Source organism: Melanaphis sacchari, unplaced genomic scaffold (assembly GCF_002803265.2).
Source record: "Melanaphis sacchari strain LSU unplaced genomic scaffold, SCAv2.0 Contig462_pilon_pilon, whole genome shotgun sequence".
Taxonomy (NCBI): Eukaryota; Metazoa; Arthropoda; class Insecta; order Hemiptera; family Aphididae; genus Melanaphis; species Melanaphis sacchari.
In genome coordinates this window covers 185932-204666 of record NW_020271306.1, presented here as the reverse complement: position 1 = coordinate 204666, position 18735 = coordinate 185932, and the positions used below count along the sequence as shown (strand labels likewise).

Genomic DNA, 18735 nt, shown 5'->3' with positions numbered 1-18735 from the left:
CATACAATATATTTCACAAGAATATTTCCTATAAAATAAATGATTATATTTTGACATTTATGTTTAACTATATTTAATTAATCAAAATATTATTATTATAATGTATGCATTAGTAATTTAATAATAATCTTCTTTAATTAACTTTTTTAATATTACCTTAGTATAAAAGTACTTTATTACATATGACAAATTATATTTCATATTTTTGTAAAACAATTTACATGAATAATATATATTTTTAATACATACATTTAAATAACTCAGAATCAAAACATTTTTACATTACTTGTTTGAATTTTGATTTAGATACAATCATAGGAGTGTTAAAAAAAAAAAAAAATGCTTTACAATTTACAGTAAATTTGTTTAGATTTTTTTTTAAAAAATTTAAAAGTTTTTATTGTTATAAGACACTCTTTAAATGATACAAATAATTGTTTTAAAAAATACAATCCTTATTATACCTACTTAAAAATTCTAAAAATAAGAATTTGAATAAATATAAAGTAGTATGTAGAATATTTTAGATATCTCATCAAGTTATGTAGGTACATCATTAAGTTTTATATAGGTTTCAGTTATAAATTTATATAATAGGTGATATTTAGCTCAGATATCACGTAATACTAAAGATTTAGTAAATCTAATTAGTGGTTACACCGACATAAAATAAAACTGACTGCCATAAAAATTATCCAAAGTTACGTTTATGCTTTTGGTACCTATCAATTATTTATGTACTTAATTACTAACCAGTAGTAAATAAAAAGTAAATTCAAATTATATTGAGTTATAACTTCTTTGAATAAACCACAATATCTTCTTTTGTAAATGTATTATTAAAATTATAGGTAGATACCTATATTTTTTTTTATGCTTAACAGATAGTGTTGGCAGTTAAGTAGTTATTTACTAATATTTGTATTAAAATATAATGTATTAAATTAATTCTCAAATATTCCCGGATAATATATTCTTAATAAAAACAAGCTCTTTAGGTAATAAACGGTAACATTTAAAATTAATTTTAGAAATTACTATTACATTTTTAATTTTATTAAATATTTTATATTTTATATACTTTCATTATACCTATAACAAAGGCAAATATTACGCTTTAACATAACAGAAAAATTTTATTTTGGGATAATTTATAGTAATAGTTTTTTTTTGGTATAGTTATGATTGGTGACTACTCATTTAAAATAGGAAATAGCATGTTTTGATTATTTAAATACAATTTTTATAATGTAGGAAACGTTCGTTTTGTATTACCCAGTCATTTTTAATAAGGAGTTAATTAAGATCTAATTAAGTCTATTCTGACAACGCTAATTGATTCCTCAATGATTTTCTATACAAATCCATACTTAACTTGACTTTGTAAATTTTGTCAATATTTCATATAGATTTCTACCCCACATACTGCAATATATTGTTTTATAGATTGTATGTACAAAAGTATATTAATTAGTTTCATAATTTATTGACAATATAAATAGAAAAAATACTATTTTAATATATGTTTTAAACTTAAATATAACCCCATAAATAGTTTACTTCAATAAGTATAATTTTAATATATTTTATTAATCAATCAAATCAAGCATAGTATAAAAGAAGAATGAAAATAATAGGATCAGTATATTCTAAATTTAAGTCAAAAACCTAGAAATGAGAAGAAAAATATGTAGCATGTGTCCCAAGATGGCACATGAAAAAAGTTAAGGGTATACAAAAAATGTAAATACTAACATCAAAAAAGTTAATAAATACTAAATTACTTTTTAGTTAAATATCTAATTAGCTTACTAAATAAATACAATAAATATATTTAAAGAAATACATTTTTTCTTATTTTACTCATAGTATTTACTCAATTTTTATTTTACCTAATATTTTAAATACAAATAATTTAAACCTCGTTTGAAAAATCATTAACTACCTTTGAAGGTAGAAGTGGAATAGCTTTAGGAACAGATTTGATCTGGTTTGATGATTGAGATTGATTATGAGAATAATATGATTGAATAGTGTTCTTACTGTTAATTCCATTTATTATTTGAGTGCTTTCACAAATAACATCAGGCAATGGTGTTTTCGTTTGAACCTTTAAAAAATAACTATCAAAATAAATGTTTATTTAGTATTAAAAAAATATATAACTTACAGGGATGACGGATGTGTCTAATTTATTTCTTTTATCCAATTGTGTAGATGTATTAGAATTTGTTTTTACTTGTTTTCTTAATGCGAATGGAAGAATAACAGATCTTTTCATTATTGGTTTGTTTAAACCTGTTTTAAAAATAGTTTTCAATGTCCTAGGCCTCAAATAATCATGGGAATTCATTACTTTTGAATTAACAAAATACATTCGATTATTTTTCCCAAGTACAAGTAGCTCTATCTTTGATGAATCATCCGTGTTCGAAGCAGGATTATCTGCATTATTTAATACTAAATCATTATTCAACGAAGTAACTGCATTCATAGATGAACTTGAACAAGTTGGAATATTACTACTTATATCACTGGATATTGGAAAAGAAGGAATTACGTACGGACCTTTGTTATATTTAGTGAAAATATATTTTTCATTGCTTAATCTTGAATTTGTTATAACTGGTGGATCTGTTTCAGTTAAATCAATTAATGCTGATGTAGAAGGTTCATGACACTCAGTTATACTGGATTCAGTCATCTCAGTAGCTGTGTTATATTGAGTAGAATTTGTAATTTGACTATTTAATAATTCTGGGCCTAGTCTTGAAGCCATCATATCTGGTGAACTATCCATAGTTAAATCAATGGATTCCAGAGAAGAAGATTTATTACATTTTTTAACTTTAGATTTAGTTAACTCAATACTTGTGTTATTTCGAATCAAATTAGATATTTTTCTTTTTAACGATGTCGGGCTTAGTAGTGAAGTTATTATAGTGTTGGACGCTGAAATACCATTTTTAATTGACTCAGTTATTTTAGGTTGACTAATCTCAATACTATAGTTAAATTGTGTTAAATAGTTTTCTTTAGAATTAAATGGTTTAGAGCTTATTCTTGAAATAGTTGTATCTCCTGGAATTTCTTTAATCAAATCAACTATTTCTAATGTAGAAAATAATTTTTTACTTATTCCTTCAGATTTACTTGTCATGATATCTGAACCAGATTTAAATAGGTATTTGTTTTTACTATTTAAAGATTTTTGGCATAATTTTGAAGTTTTCAAGTTTTCTGGTGTAATTTGGTTTTTTAATTTTGTGGAAACTGAAATAAAAATGTACAATCAATTTAATTTTAGTTTTTATTTTTAATTATATGTTAGTTTTAATTATTGTTTGTATAAGATAGTTAATTAACCTTTATTATTTATGCCGATATTATTTTTTTGTATGTTGACTCCAATATTTGTACATAATGTTGTATTCTATAACACAGTTAAGACATTTTTAAGTTAAATATTATATTAAAAGAATATTTATCTAGTAAAATTGTATGGATTAATGATATACTTAAATTATTAAAAATATACCAACTAAACACTATAATAATAATGATAGTTACGATATGATTATTTTTTTTTATTTTACTTGGAGACAATAGGTAAATAAAAAAATAACTCAAGACTAACTCAAGTCAGCTGTTTCTTTAATAATAATTTGTAGTTGGTACTAGGCAGTGCTGGATCTTGAACTCTAAGGGCCCCAGTGCGAAAAAATTAGGGGCCTCTTTGAAAAACATTTTATTGTATAGCATTATACCTTTATATTCTAATTAAAAATCAAATTACATTATACATGACAAGCAGGTAATTTGAACACAATTTAACACTATATTATAGCCTTTTTTATAAAATTCATAGTAAAACTTAAGACACTTTTTTAACAACAAAATGAAGTATTTTTACTTTCTAAATGTTCCTATTAAATGTAGGCACTATATGATACTATCTATATCTCATTAACTATAACATAAATAATACCTAACACATTCAAATATAAGAAGTTTTTGTTAGTTTTTATACGTGTTTCAATCAATTTAAATATATTCACATTAATTTACCGCCAATAAAACAAAATAAAAATAGTTTCAAACCAATTACTAAGATGTAATACAATGTTTGAAAAAATCAAAACATAAATTTCACCAAGTATCTATTTTAGTTTATGGTATTTTAATATTCATAATATTGGGAAGCCCCCAAATATGTCAATCCAGCAATGGTGGTAGGTATGTATAATATAAATTATTATAGCTACACAATTAGTACCTATAGCATTAACTGACAACAGAAAGAAGACGGTAATGCCATAATTTATTTTGTCTTTTAGTATAAATCTTATATACCTAATACAAAATTACCTAGTTAAAGATATAGAAAATATTAACACATAATTGTTCTGTTGGGTGCTATCATTGTTATGTTACAATTATTTAGACATTATTATTTGTTTGTTAAAAATTTAAATACAGAATATTAAAATTTACCTTTTTATTTCTATTTTGAATATCGATAAGTCTTCTATTATTATCTCTTCTTGTACTATTTAATAATGTATTTATTTTAAGTGCCAAACGGTTAAACTTTAATTTCCATCGATTGCTATAATATTTTAATACCTGAATTTTCCTTTTAGTTCTATGATTTCTTTCCATCATTTGAATTAAAAATTTGTTAAATAAAATACCTTCAAATACCTACAACATCAATCAATAATATTAATTAAAAATTTTTTAAATGTAAAAACTGTATTACCTTAATTCCTGTCAAAGGATCAGACAATTTATCTAAAACTGAAGGCCAATTTTTTTTACAATACATAAGTACATTAATATCATCACCCATTAATTTAACATTGTTTATTTCATTATTAAGTTTGTCATTACGACGAACAATTTCATTAAAATCAGAAATAAAACCATCATCATCATCATCATTGTCATCATCACTACTGTTAATAATAATTACATCATCTTCATTATCAATACTCTTGTTCACACGTCTTTTAGTTGTATGTGTAATATTAACTGAAGGTACACTTGTAACTATAGGTGTACTTTTAATTGTAGATGTTAAAATTGTAGATGTACTTAAAATTGCAGGAGAATTTTCAATTGTAGTTGTACCTACAACTGTATATGTACTTTTAAAAGTAGGTGTACTTATAATTGCAGATGTACTTGTAACAGTAGTAGTATTTATAACTTCATGTGTAAAATTTTTAGGTGTACTTATAGTTTTAGGTGTTAAAATTATAGATGCACTTGTAATAGTAGGTGTATCTATAATTATAGGTGTACTTGTAATTGTAGATGTACTTAAAATTTCATCAGGTAAAATTGTAGGTGTACAAATAATTTCCTCTGGTAAAATTGTAGGTGTATTTGTAATTGTGGATGTACTTATAATTGTGGGTGTACTTGTTATTGTAGATATACTTATAATTTTATCTGGTAAAATTGTAGATGTACTTGTTATTTTATCTGGTAAAATTATAGGTGTACTTGTAAAAGTAGGTGTATCTATAATTCTAGGTATACATGTAATAGTAGGTGTACAAATAATTTCCTCTGGTAAAATTAAAGATGTACTTATAGTTTCAGATGTTGAAATTGTAGGTGTACTTGTAACAATAGATTTATCTATAAGCGTGCTTATAATTGTAGGTGTATTTATAATTGTAGATGCATTTGTTGTTGTAAATCTATTTTTAGTTATAGGTAAATTATTAATTGTTGTTGTTAAAATAGTAGGTGTACTTATAATCATAGGCGTATCTGTAACTGTAGGTAAATTTTTATTTGTAAATTTTGAAGTGTGGTTTTTTAGTTTAACTTTTGGAGAAACTATTTTTTCGCAATCATTTGTGATTAATATATTTTTATTTTTTTGTTTATTAGTAGTTATATTTTTTTTCTTATGTGTAGTTGTAGTCAAAGTACATTTTTTTTTTGTATTTTTGATTTTTCGAGTATTAGTAGTTAAATTATTTGTTTCTTTATATGTGTTAGAAGTCAAAATATTTTTTTCCTCTTGTGTACTTGTAAATAAAGTACTTGCATTGTTTTGTATATCATTTAGTTTTTTTTTTGATCTTGTATTATAAATTGGTTCACATTCTTTGAGCTCTTCATTGAAAGAAGAATTATTTGTTTGATCTTCTATCATGCCATTTTTTGAGTTTTTAAATTGTATCTAAAAATAATTTAAAATATAATTATAATTAAGATCAAAAAAATATACACATAAGTGAAGAAAAATAACCATCCATTTATTTTAACATCAGAATTGGATTTTTTTTTAACAATTTTAATTGATTATTTTAAATACATATATTTTGTAAAAGTAATTGTGAATGATTATTAATAAAAAATTGTATGTTGTAAATGTTGTAAAATGCATCTCTCATTTGATTAAGTATATTCAATATTTTGTTTTTTGTTTTTACCATAACTTAATTAATTTAACTTATGAATTTAAGTTTTATTTAATGTGTTACACATAATTGTTGGTAAAATGCATGTCAAGATTTAAGAAGGAATTTATTTAACTTACTAAATAATTTCTTTCCTACATTATCATTAAATATTTTAGGTTTAACTATTATTTAATGTTCAACAATGGGATGATAGACCAGGGGTCCGCAACTTTTTAAACTATGCGGGCTATTTTTTTTTTCAATTGTTCATCAAGGGCCACATTAAAAAAAAAAAATTACATATTATGATATAATACTAATAATTGTATTACTATTATAAAATGGTTAGATTTGGTTTTATTTATAAATGAAAAGTAATTATAAAATATTGAAAATTATATGAAAATTGTTATTGAACAAAAATAAAATACAAAAATTAACCACCTTTGTGCGAGCCATCAAAAATTGCTTTGCAGGCTGCGGGTTGCTGACCCCTGGGATAGACGGTTAATATTGCACTGATTCTATGAGGTTGAAAATATTCATTTTTTTTTTTTTAAATTAATTGCTCTAGATTAACAACCTTTATATTATGTATATTTTCAGTTCACTATAATATGTTTTACATACGTGGAAAAATCAAATACACTTCACTAACCATCAAGAAATGTATGCATCAAACAGTTTTAAATATTACTAAGAGAAATAAACACTTAAGAGGTTAAATTAATAAATTAGTCAGTAGTAATAGATTACAGTGTTATTTATTATGTACCTATGAAGTTTTTATATATTTAAATAAGAAATGTCGATTGGCACATTTTTATTTTACAATAATAATTACTTAACATTATTTACACTGTAGTATTTTGATAAACATAATACTTGAGTAATTGCAGAATTTAAAATCATAGCATAAAGATTTATTAATCATGTAAGTTTTTACTTATACTCATTTTAGGTCTTACACAACATATAAACAAAAACAAATCTATTTAACCACACAATAGTGTCAATTTATGTCAGAAGAAGCTCAACATCAACAAATATGAGCAATTATGTATACAAATTTTAAAATTTACAACTTCTTTACAAACATATTAGGTGTTATTATTTAAAACTATGGAACAAATATATTATTAGTTTGTTAAACATCTTATTTTAAAATAAAAGCAATTAATGATATTGTTAAAATATAATTATTTAAACATACGCAACAAATAACAATATACCTATTTAATAATAGCAATGCAAAAACAAGTTTTTGAATTTTTTTTAACTTTTTGAAATTAAAAATATTTTATTACAAGCAATTTAAAAATTAAATTATTAAATATAAATTTAAATAACTTACTTGGTTTTGGTTTTCTTTTGGTTTTAATGAATCGCATGGAAAATTTTCAAAATTGATACTTGTATCTTTCGAGTTATTATTTTTGATTATTTCTTCACATTTTTTTGTGTTTCCATTTTTTGTATCAAGATCCAATGGATCAATAAAAAATATTTGATTTTTAGTAGCACAAAATCTGGCTATTTTATTATTTAAAACATTTTCAGGAAAATACATTTCTTTACCAAAGCTGTCCACACCATTTGATTTATAACCAGAGCGGTCCATATCATTTCGTTTATAACAGGTACTTCTCCTGAAAAAATAAATAAAATTATTAAATATAATCTTTTAAATTAATTTTAAATATTTTTTTACAAATATCTACTATTTTTTAATTTACCCATATATTATACTCAATTCTAGGCAGATAAATAAAATAATTTACTTTACAATGTGTTTTTTATTTTTTTTAATTGTTTTTTTTTTATGTCTACAGATACATTTTTATAGAAGAGAAAACAGTTCAAACTTTAACTTCATTTTTTGAAAGTAAGCCTAATATAAAAAGTAAACCTAGTTGGTATAATAAAGAGTTGAAAGTAAACATTTTCAAGCACTTTTCTTAATAATATGGGAAAAAAAGGTAGGCAAGTGAGTACTGCTGTGTTACACATTAGGTATCAAGTAAGTCACTGTAATGTTACAATATGTTAAATATGAATTCAATGGTGTATTATTCAATCATTGTATACTATTTTTATTAGCTTTTAGATCAATATCATTTAAACAGTGTGAATAATTTGTATTAATATTATCTATAAATTAATCTACATATTTTGAAAGTTTTATTGTGTATAGAAAAAGCTTATATTATATAATCTTATTTAAGTATGAAATTCAATAGTCTATAATAATAAAAAAATGTGCTTTTTAGTTTTTTTTGATTTTAGTATAAATTACTTTAAAGAGGAACTTTTTATTAAATTTTCAAGTCAAAGTTATAAAAATTGAACATTTTATACAATTTTAACTGCAAGATATTTAGAAAAATAAACTATGTCAATACATTTTTAATATTTATAAACAGCTATATTAACACAATTTATGTTTACACAATTAATTTATATTAAATTGTTAAGCACTTTTTAAATTTAAAAAAGATAAAGAAGTGGGTACATCACTCTGATATATATTAAATGTCAGTCTATATCACTAACAATAGTATATTTAATTTTTTAATGGTATGTTTAATGATACTGCTAATGAAATAATTTATTATGTTTTGATATTACGATAGGTCTAATTTTTTCGAAAACATTGCGTTAATTATATTATTAGTATTTAATTATTATAATAATACATATTTTTATTTATACCATATTACATAAATTTATATTACTCAAAATATAATAACCTATTTCTGTAAATACAGTTTAACAGTAAAAATAGATTCATAGTATATACATAAATAGATAATATCTTAAATCTTAAAAATTTCATAGCGTATAGATAATAAAATAAATAATAATAATATAATATACGTAATAGCTTTAAATTCTTATAAATATATTTTTTTAATTAAAACAAAATAATTAACATTGTTATTTATAGTTTTAATACTAAAGTGATTTCGTTTAAATTTGAAGTAGTCAAGAACTTATGCTTATTCGTTTTTAAGCTATATAAAAAAAAAAAGTAATTTCATTAGAAGTTTTTGTTTTACGCACAAATATCACTCAGAATTTTTTTTTTTTTATATGGGTTGAAAACACAAGAAATCTTGTATTCAATTTTCAAACCTTAGCTATAAAATTAAAAATTATATGAATTTTTAACTACAAAATAATTTTTAAGTTTTTTTGGATTTGTTAAAATTCCAAGTTAAAGATAAATCGATTATGAATTATATTTAAACTTTCATAAAAATATTTGAGAAATATACTCAACTTTTTTTCCTTAAAATTTTTATCGACAATAATTAAAAATACAATAGAAGAATAAAAAGCATTATTTGAAAATTAATCACGTGTGGTTGTCCAATTATCTTAACACCAAAATAAAACGTATTTTATCACTTCATGTAATTGTTATCACAGATTAAATATTCGTTGTATTAGTATGTATATAAGCCGCCTCATTCTAAAGCTTTAAATTCGTTTTAGATTTGGCGTTTTAATGGTTTGAAACAAGAAGACAAGAGAAATCAAACCCCGCTTAATTGTTACATTAATGCATATTATGGGACTTGAGCTGCTCTAAAGTCTAAAGAGAAAGTCAACGATAAAGTAGAATAAAATATTTTCATCTTTCAAACCTTTAAAATAATAAATGTAGCCGCTCATTTTTATATTATAAAATATACATAGCATTTGTTCCTGTTGCATTAAGGTGTGCGTTTTTTCTATAGTTTATCTCATCGTTTGAAGGCTTGAAGGTAGTAACAATGTTTCTACTTTATGGGGTCAAAAACGAAAAAAAATCCAAATACTTTTTAAAATTAACAATGAAATTAAGTGATTTTCTCGAAAATCTCGTTTTAAATTTTAAATCTTAAATGAAAAATTAAATTTTTTTATGAATTTTCAACTACAAAATAATTTGCAGATTTTCGTAACTGACCAATTTTATTAACAATTTAAATTTAAATGTTTATTATTAAATACTGTACCTAATTAAACAATTTAAATATTTTTTAATTTTTGAATAAGCAATTTATGAGAAAACGTATATTTATAAATGTGCAAACCTTTTAATCTCAACAAATATTATTTTTCGACATTAAAAAAAAAAAAGGAATAAAAAAATGATAAAAATTTCAAGTACCTACGGTTAATTATTATATCGAATTACACCAAAAAATAAATTGATTTAATTAAAAATTGGATTTGTATACAAATTTCTATTTACCCTTTTTTTTCTATTTTTTTTTTTTTTAATAGTAGAAAATTTTTATCTCTATAATGTACAGAATAGATCTAATTTGATATAAAAAAAACCCGTTAAATGTTACTTGTCTGCCGGCTTCTATCGTGTTACGTTAATTGCCTTCAACGAAAAATTCGATACTATTTTTACTGTACAATGAACATAATAAGTTAGTTCACTGATAATCTTTTAAGTGCACGAATAAGTTGATGATTTTTTTTTTCTAATTAAAACGAACGCTATGAATAGTGAATTAAACAGAATATTTATAAATAAATTACGAATTGCTTCATAAAAAATTAAACAATCCTTTTAATTTTTTTCACCTAAATATTTTTAATTTTATAGATATTTTAAAAAATATAAAAACTTATACTTATATAGCGTTACAAAGTCAGGGCTCGCGAAACAAATTAATGATTGAAAAGAAGGATATATTAAAAAAATATGGAAGAATTGAAAACTAAAAAAAATAATTCAAATTGATTTGTAAGGCAATTGTCATTCAAATTTTACCTTGTTTAGTATAATTCTCATAAGTTATAATAACTTAATTAATTAAAATATGCAATTTAAAATGTAAATAATTTAATTTCTAGACAATTTACATTTTCGATTTTTTAATTTTTAATTTGAATAACTGTTTTTGCCTGGTAAAAAAGATTAAAGATTATAAATTTAATAAAATAATACCAATAAAATAAAAAAGTAATTATATTGGATACAAGTTATATCTTTATTTTATGTTTTGAAACAAATAATTAAGTATAAATTCTATGCAGTTTAAATGAATGTGTTAAAAATATGAGTAGTTAATATTTTAATATAGTAGATACAAAGTAAATTCACTAATATTATTTTATTTAATACTGGCGATGCTATGTTGAATCATTTATCAATAAATAATTGAAGGCTTAAAATAGATTTTTTTTTAAACTTTTAATAAGACCCGATCCAGTGTCATAGTAAAGCACGGAGTTTTATGCACTAAAAAGTATCAAAATATGCCATATAATATGCAGTAAAAATCATAAAAATATGCAACAAATATACAAGAAAATTTTTTTTTATTTAAATAAAATTTACAAATTAAACAACTTACAATAATTAATTACTTAAATAAACTAAGTATATAAAAATTTTTCGTTTTTATATGCAATATATTTCGAATTTTGTAAAAATATACAGAAATTTACAAATAAAATTTCACCAATAGATTCAAATTCTTATGATTTGTGAGATAACTGACAATAATCCAAAAAAGTAAAAGTGAAAAAAATATGCAATTGCATAGAACTCTGCGCTCTATTCATAAGGAACTATTTAATTTAATACTTACTTTTAACTTTTGAATACATAGTTGACTTGGGTAAAACAATCATTTTATACATATATATGATAGAACCAAAAGTTATAGAAGATAAAATAGTAATTATAACCAGATATAATTTTAGACCTGTAATTTATATTGGGTCAAAATAACAAAAATAACTATGTTAAAATTGTATGCAATTTACATTTATGAGATTATTAAGGACTAAATTCACAAGCATTTGATTTGTTACAGACAATGCTGTGCAGGATTAGCTAGTGTATAATAATTTAAATTTGATAGCTGCCTTAGATCATTCTTGCAAAAATTATTAATTGTTTCATTTGAGCTACAAATATAATATAATATAATATAATATAATTTGACTTAATATAATTGATGGAAATATTTTAGTAAAATCTTGATTTTTTTTTTTTTTTTTTAAAGCCAGTTTGATTGTTTGATTGCAAACATGAACAAATGTTTTAACACAAAAATCTGATTATAAAATTATCATGATTTAGTAAGTAATGGTAACTAACAATTTTGTTTATTATTCTCCTTTGATGTTTTTCAAACAAAGAGAACATTATACCCTAACTTTATATTTTGACTGTAAACATAGTTTAAATTCCACTACTCAAAATTAATATTAGGAGAATTTAAGAGTCTAAGACATATCACAAAATTCAAGAGAAAATATTTTTGAAATAATCCCATGTTATTTATACAAAAATTAAAAAAAAAAAAAATTAACATAGTACACTACATGATATATTTTTTCCTCTATAAGAAAAATCTATGAATTATAAATATTTTTTTGAGAGGGAAAAACAATTAATTATAATTGTTTACTATTATTACTTTTATGTTATTATGAAAATAGTATTACAAAAAACAATCAGAAAAAAGTTTGTATCCAGCCCAAAAACATATTTTTATTAAAAATATTGTTCAAGAAAGAAGTTATAGCTATACCTGAATATTATAGAACAGATGCAACTTCTTTGTTAGTTAATAATGTACTAGAAAGGCATTACCTCAAATAAAAATTATACTTCTTTTAAAATTTGGTAATTGGTCTTTAAAACCTAATATTAACTTATGTATCACTACTTCAATTTTATGGGATTTTACTATTTCATACTCATAATAATGTTAAAGATCAAAATAGGTAAATACTTAAATAATTATTTAAAAAAAATAAAATATAACATTTTAAGCAGGGTAAAAATGTTGTCATTTTGATCGCTTAATGCACAGAAAACAATTTATTTAGCATACTTGGGCATATTTTGGAGATGTGAGAATATTTATCTTATTTTTCATAACGGTGCATGATTTTCTGGATAAATAATCAAGATTGTTTATTCCTCAAGTTTGGATTTTATGTAAAATAATAAAATTATACAAAACATTCAGTACTTTAAATTGAATATGTTATATTTATTAATTTATGATAAAAATAATTAGTTTAATTTATATAATATTCTTCATCTATGTAAAACTATTATTCATTTTCTATTATCATATAGATTTTATTATAGAATAACTAATAAGTAAACAAATATAATTAGATAATTAGCAAATAGAGATAAGTATGAAATATTTTTAAGTTTAAAATGTTTTGAGCATATTTTATCAGTTTTTAATGGAAAATGTTAAAGAAATATTCGAGTATTTAATCAGTGCATAATAGAATATATATCAATATATTTTAAAAACAAATTAGTCCTTTTATTTATCTAATAATTTTAAAATATAGAGTTAATAAATAATTTAAAAATCAACGAAAAATCTTAAAAATATTTTCATAAATATGAAATTATTAAAACAATTTAATTATTAAACAATAATGTTTAATAAACAAAACATATTTTTTAATTTATATTACAGTCTAAGAAGTTTTTAGCATAAAATTGTGAAATGAAGTACGTTTAATATTATGTCTAAAACTATCAAATTGAATAAAATTAACAAGTTTATTTCTATACAATTTATGACATTTAAATAACAAGTTTCACTTAAAAGACAAATACTGAGTAATTGTAAACAAATGTATAGGGTATGAAAAAAAGAACAAATGTTTTAAAATGGAGCTTTAGAACCATACCAGAATATGAATGCTGATGCAAAGTTCTAATAGCCACAAGATTTTAAGGGTTTTAGCATTCTGAATTCTAGAATAAGCACCAGAAATTAAATCACCATAATAAGTATACTTATCATAATATCACCTTAAATAAAATTATTTTATTTTATATATTTTTAGTTTACATTAAAAGTGTAAAACTCTTCACATGTCTGTTTAATCTACAATATTTTTAGTACTTTAACATTCTAAATACGTTGAGCAATTTGCACCCACCCATACAAACATATTAATACATAATTTAAAAATGTTCAAGGTGAACTTCCTAAGTATAAAAATTTTCATTCTACTAAACCAAAAGTAATCAATTAGAATTCTTAACTTTAACTGAGTTTAACATTTAAATTTAAGTGCAACAGAATTTTTTTTTGAATTGTGTTTACCATTGTAAAACATTATAAATTTATGATTATCTTTTTTAAAATTAATATTATACTTTATTTTTAACTTTGTTGTTTATTAAATATTTTAATACTTAATTACCTAATTTTTAATTTTAAAACTCAACACCATACAATAAATAAATAATATCAGTTACATGCCATTAATTGAACTAATAAACAAATTATTAATGAAATAGACAAATACATGAAATTCCAAATCTAAGGCAGAACAAAGTTGGAAATTATTTTTAATATATATTATACAAACATATTTCACACTTTTATCAAAATAAATATCTTCTTAAAGAGTATAACTATATAAATTGATATAAATATATAATATCGAATGTAGGTAATAACGTAATACTCAGTGACAGGTTTTTAGGTAACATACATTAGGCCCCTCGTTAGGCTAACATGAAAGAATATAATGATTTTGAATCTGATAAAAAAGATAATATTGTATTAAACTAACATACTTAGGTATGTAATTTAAGAAGTTTAAGAATTGTATTTATTAAGCAAAATATAAATCATAGAATTTAACAAAATTTGACAATTTTTCTTGAAATAGTTTTTATATTATACTTAATATAATTAACATACAAATGAATTGTTCATTTTTATTAAAAATATATTACTGCAATATTATATTATCTTACATATTTTATTAATTCATGTATAATTAATTGATTCTAAAACAATTACAAATAATGATAGGTCACTGAATCATATATAATGAGACACATATTATTCCTATTATGCCTAAAATCTTAACATTAATTAATTATTAAAAAATAAGATTTACACATGTGCTTTGTACAAATGAACAAAGTGAAATATACTCGTATAATAATGCAGTAGTAGCATTAAATGATAATACATTGATCAAAAATGAGTTCATCATTAAGAAGTTATCAAACTAAAAAAAAAATCATGCAAAAATACAACTACTTAAGTTGAAAAAGTGGTATTAAGGTAATATATTTTTCCAAATATTTTGGACACTAGTATGTTATCAATTATTTTAAGCACAACTTAACAATATTCAAACTAGAAACAATTAATATTATATGTTAAAATAATAACAAACATTAAATACTAAGACAAAACACAATATTAATAAAATACTATTAGTTTAATTAATTTAATAAAATATAACAAATAAGAAATAATACTTTTAAGAAATTTCATACAAATTAGGAATGTAGCTGAAATTTGTTTAAAAATTGAAATATAAAATACAATATATTAAACATTATTTAGAAGTCACTAAAAATTGCTTAATGCTCTGGCACATATGACACAGGCTAACCGCACTGTCTCTGTAAAATAGTATAACCGGATGGCTACCCACAGCAGTTTGTAATAGCAAACTGCGTTTTGTTTGCCTGACATAATATAAAGATTATCATACAAAATTATATACTTAATTTGTTTAAGTAATATTGAACATAACTTGTAGTGACGTCCATCCTACAATAGCAAATGGATGTTTCATTTATAAACTGTTGTTAAAAATGATAACATATCATTTTACTACAATTTTCAATATGTAACTATAATACATGATCAGTTTTAAAATAATTAGGAACCATAATCATAGGAAACTAAATTTAAATCAGTAGTTGATCTAAGATAATGAAATTAATTATTTATGAAGAAAAAAAAATCATTGCAAATTAATCTTATGTAAGATATGAATTGGTCAATAAGTAATCATCCAATCATTAATACAAATAAAAAATAAAATAATTAATACAAAAATGGCGTACAAAAAAATAAAAATACAGAATAATTAGTATTATCTAAAAACTGTATTGTGTTTGTGTGAAATAATTTTAAAGTTTGAAGCAGGACATGATAATACTATAACAGTTCGATGTTATCATTATTTGTAATTGATAACTAACAAATCAAGATTGTGGAGAAATTAATGGTCTTATGAAACACCCAACACACCACTATGGAGGTATAATAATAAAATAAAATATACATCTATGTGTGCAAGTAGGTGCGTAGGTTGTGTGCATTCAATTATAAAATTTTATTTATAATCTTACTTGTAATATGTCGAATTACGGTGTACGTCTAATTTGACTTTTATTGCTTCTATAAAGTCTATGTCGTTCCCGTGAACATGTTCGTGATCGACGGTGATGTACTTTAGATTTAACATATCCAAGTTCGTTTTGAGCACCGCCGGACATTTCATCGAAAAAACACGGTTGCATTTCCATCGGAGGTGATGGGAACATTTTTTATGGAAATGATACATGTACCCGTCGTGCACAAGTTTGGGGTATTTATATGGCCCCAGTACGTCGATATTGATGATTTCTATAGGTTCCAGTCGTTCCAGAGACATGGTAAGGGTAACGGCTCACCGAACAACCACCGTTGTACCTGCACTCTGCAGGAATGACGAGTGACGACTGAGCAACGGCGGGCGATGAACCGACGGCAATCGAATAGAAGCGGAGCGGACGAAAGCGACGTTCCACGAGCGAACCGGGCAAGTGGTGCGCTGTAACTATCGCGGGCTGTAGTAGTTGATTATACAATAAATAGATGTGGTGGCGGAAGTAGTGGCCTTGGGGTTTGTAATGGTGTCCTGGTTTGCCACCCAATGCTTTCGATAGCGTTCGTGTCAGCCGTTATCACATTCTCCCGTTATCATCAGGACGGTGGTCATACAATAGGATATTAAGTTTAAATAAAGGATTCTTGATCCTTTATAATAATAATAATTATAACTCAAGACAGTAGGTGCACTTATAGTAGTACTCGTCCCCGTTCAAGGGTCTGTCATTATTTGATAAATTGGAATCGATAGAAGTTCAACGACCAGACTACATCATGAATCATACGATAATTACCATATTATTAAAAATTGTTTTCGTTGCCACCGTTAATATTTATACTATCGTTATATTTATTATTAGGTATTATTGTACGTTCGCCGTTTCCATTATGCGATAGGTTTTTCGCGAAGGGTTTAGAAGGGGGGTGGCTTTTTTGGGAGGGTGTCTTGATGGGGGGAATGTTCACCCTAAGCTACCCTTCTTCGATTTCTCTCGGCTTCTGTCGTTTTATTCTCGTCGTCGTTAAAAAAGTTTATTTGTTCAATTTTACGGAATAGTATAATACGCTGTTGCGACGTTTATTCCCCGCCACAGCCAACACAAACTGATTACAGTAGCTACGAAGACACTGTTTTTGTTGTACGAAAAATGTACGGCGTTGACTATTACCTACTCTGCGCCGCCTTGTTAAACGTTGTAGAGTAGGTTGAAAATTGAAATTGTTGAATGATTTTATTTTACTACTTCATGAACAACCACAATCTTAATTTCCTGAACAATCAACATAATCCATAATGACTATTACTGTGGTGCGATTTATTACGACGTCCAATTACTATAAAATTGAAACAATTAATTTTGGGAATTTATTATAATTAGTAATTACCTCTTTTTGTCTGATTATTGTACAATTTGTGTAGCTTTTAATTTTAATTGAATACATTTCGGCTGGTTAATCCGTTTGCGCGTATATGCATCTAGTACTGCAGGTTTTGTAAACTTTCCATATACATCTGAAAATTCATAAATCAAACGATAAAAAAACTATTATTGTAACTCGACTATGTTACCTAATAGAGTTATTTTTTTAACATATATTTGATCTATTTATTTACAGACATATATTGTAAATATATATATTTACAATGTAATATGATGTATATAATATAGACCGTAAATGGCCGTTAGTTGGATACAAAATAAAATTATTAATCATTATTCATTACAGTTGCCATGACAACTAATTAATAACAATGTTAAAATTATATAATATATCGATTAATAATAAGTAAGTGCATTGATTAAAATCGCTTGATTCAATTTATTATTCATTGTTTTTTATAATTGTTTTATTAACAATATTTCATAATATATTATTAAAATCACAGTTACATTGTAATTGCAACCAAACAATAATAAATAAATAAAGTATTATGTAACATTGAATTATAAAAATAACAGCGATCGCCAAAAACAGTAATAGGTAAAAAATACAAAAAAAAAAAACAAATTAAAAATAGTTCACAGTAAAACACGAAAAATTAATAAAATGATAAAAATTACGTATTCGGTTTTATTTTGAATATTTATCCTACAACCCCAATTTTTTTTATTTTT

General features: G+C 23.3%; 1 protein-coding gene across 1 annotated transcript; it reads right to left on the bottom strand.

Annotated features, from left to right (window-relative positions):
- Positions 1-1868: 1868 nt before the first annotated feature.
- On the bottom strand, positions 1869-17144 carry LOC112598256 (uncharacterized threonine-rich GPI-anchored glycoprotein PJ4664.02-like). The gene is made up of 8 exons (XM_025344661.1): positions 16597-17144; positions 7780-8074; positions 5950-6202; positions 4763-5874; positions 4495-4704; positions 3403-3433; positions 2171-3252; positions 1869-2110 (listed from the first exon to the last, which is right to left on the bottom strand). The coding sequence occupies exons 1-8, from the start codon at positions 16899-16901 to the stop codon at positions 1916-1918; spliced, it is 3483 nt and encodes a 1160-aa protein (XP_025200446.1). The 5' UTR covers positions 16902-17144; the 3' UTR covers positions 1869-1915.
- Between the last annotated feature and the right edge of the window lie 1591 nt (positions 17145-18735).

Excerpts from the sequence above, each read along its gene's own strand:
- LOC112598256 (XM_025344661.1), bottom strand. The coding sequence starts at position 16,901 with ATGTCTCTGGAACGACTGGAACCTATAGAAATCATCAATATCGACGTA. Across the intron at positions 8,075-16,596 it reads CGTAATTCGACATATTACAA|GAGAAGTACCTGTTATAAAC; the intron begins GTAAGATTATAA and ends TTATTTTTTCAG. Across the intron at positions 4,705-4,762 it reads ATCCTTTGACAGGAATTAAG|GTATTTGAAGGTATTTTATT; the intron begins GTAATACAGTTT and ends TTGATGTTGTAG.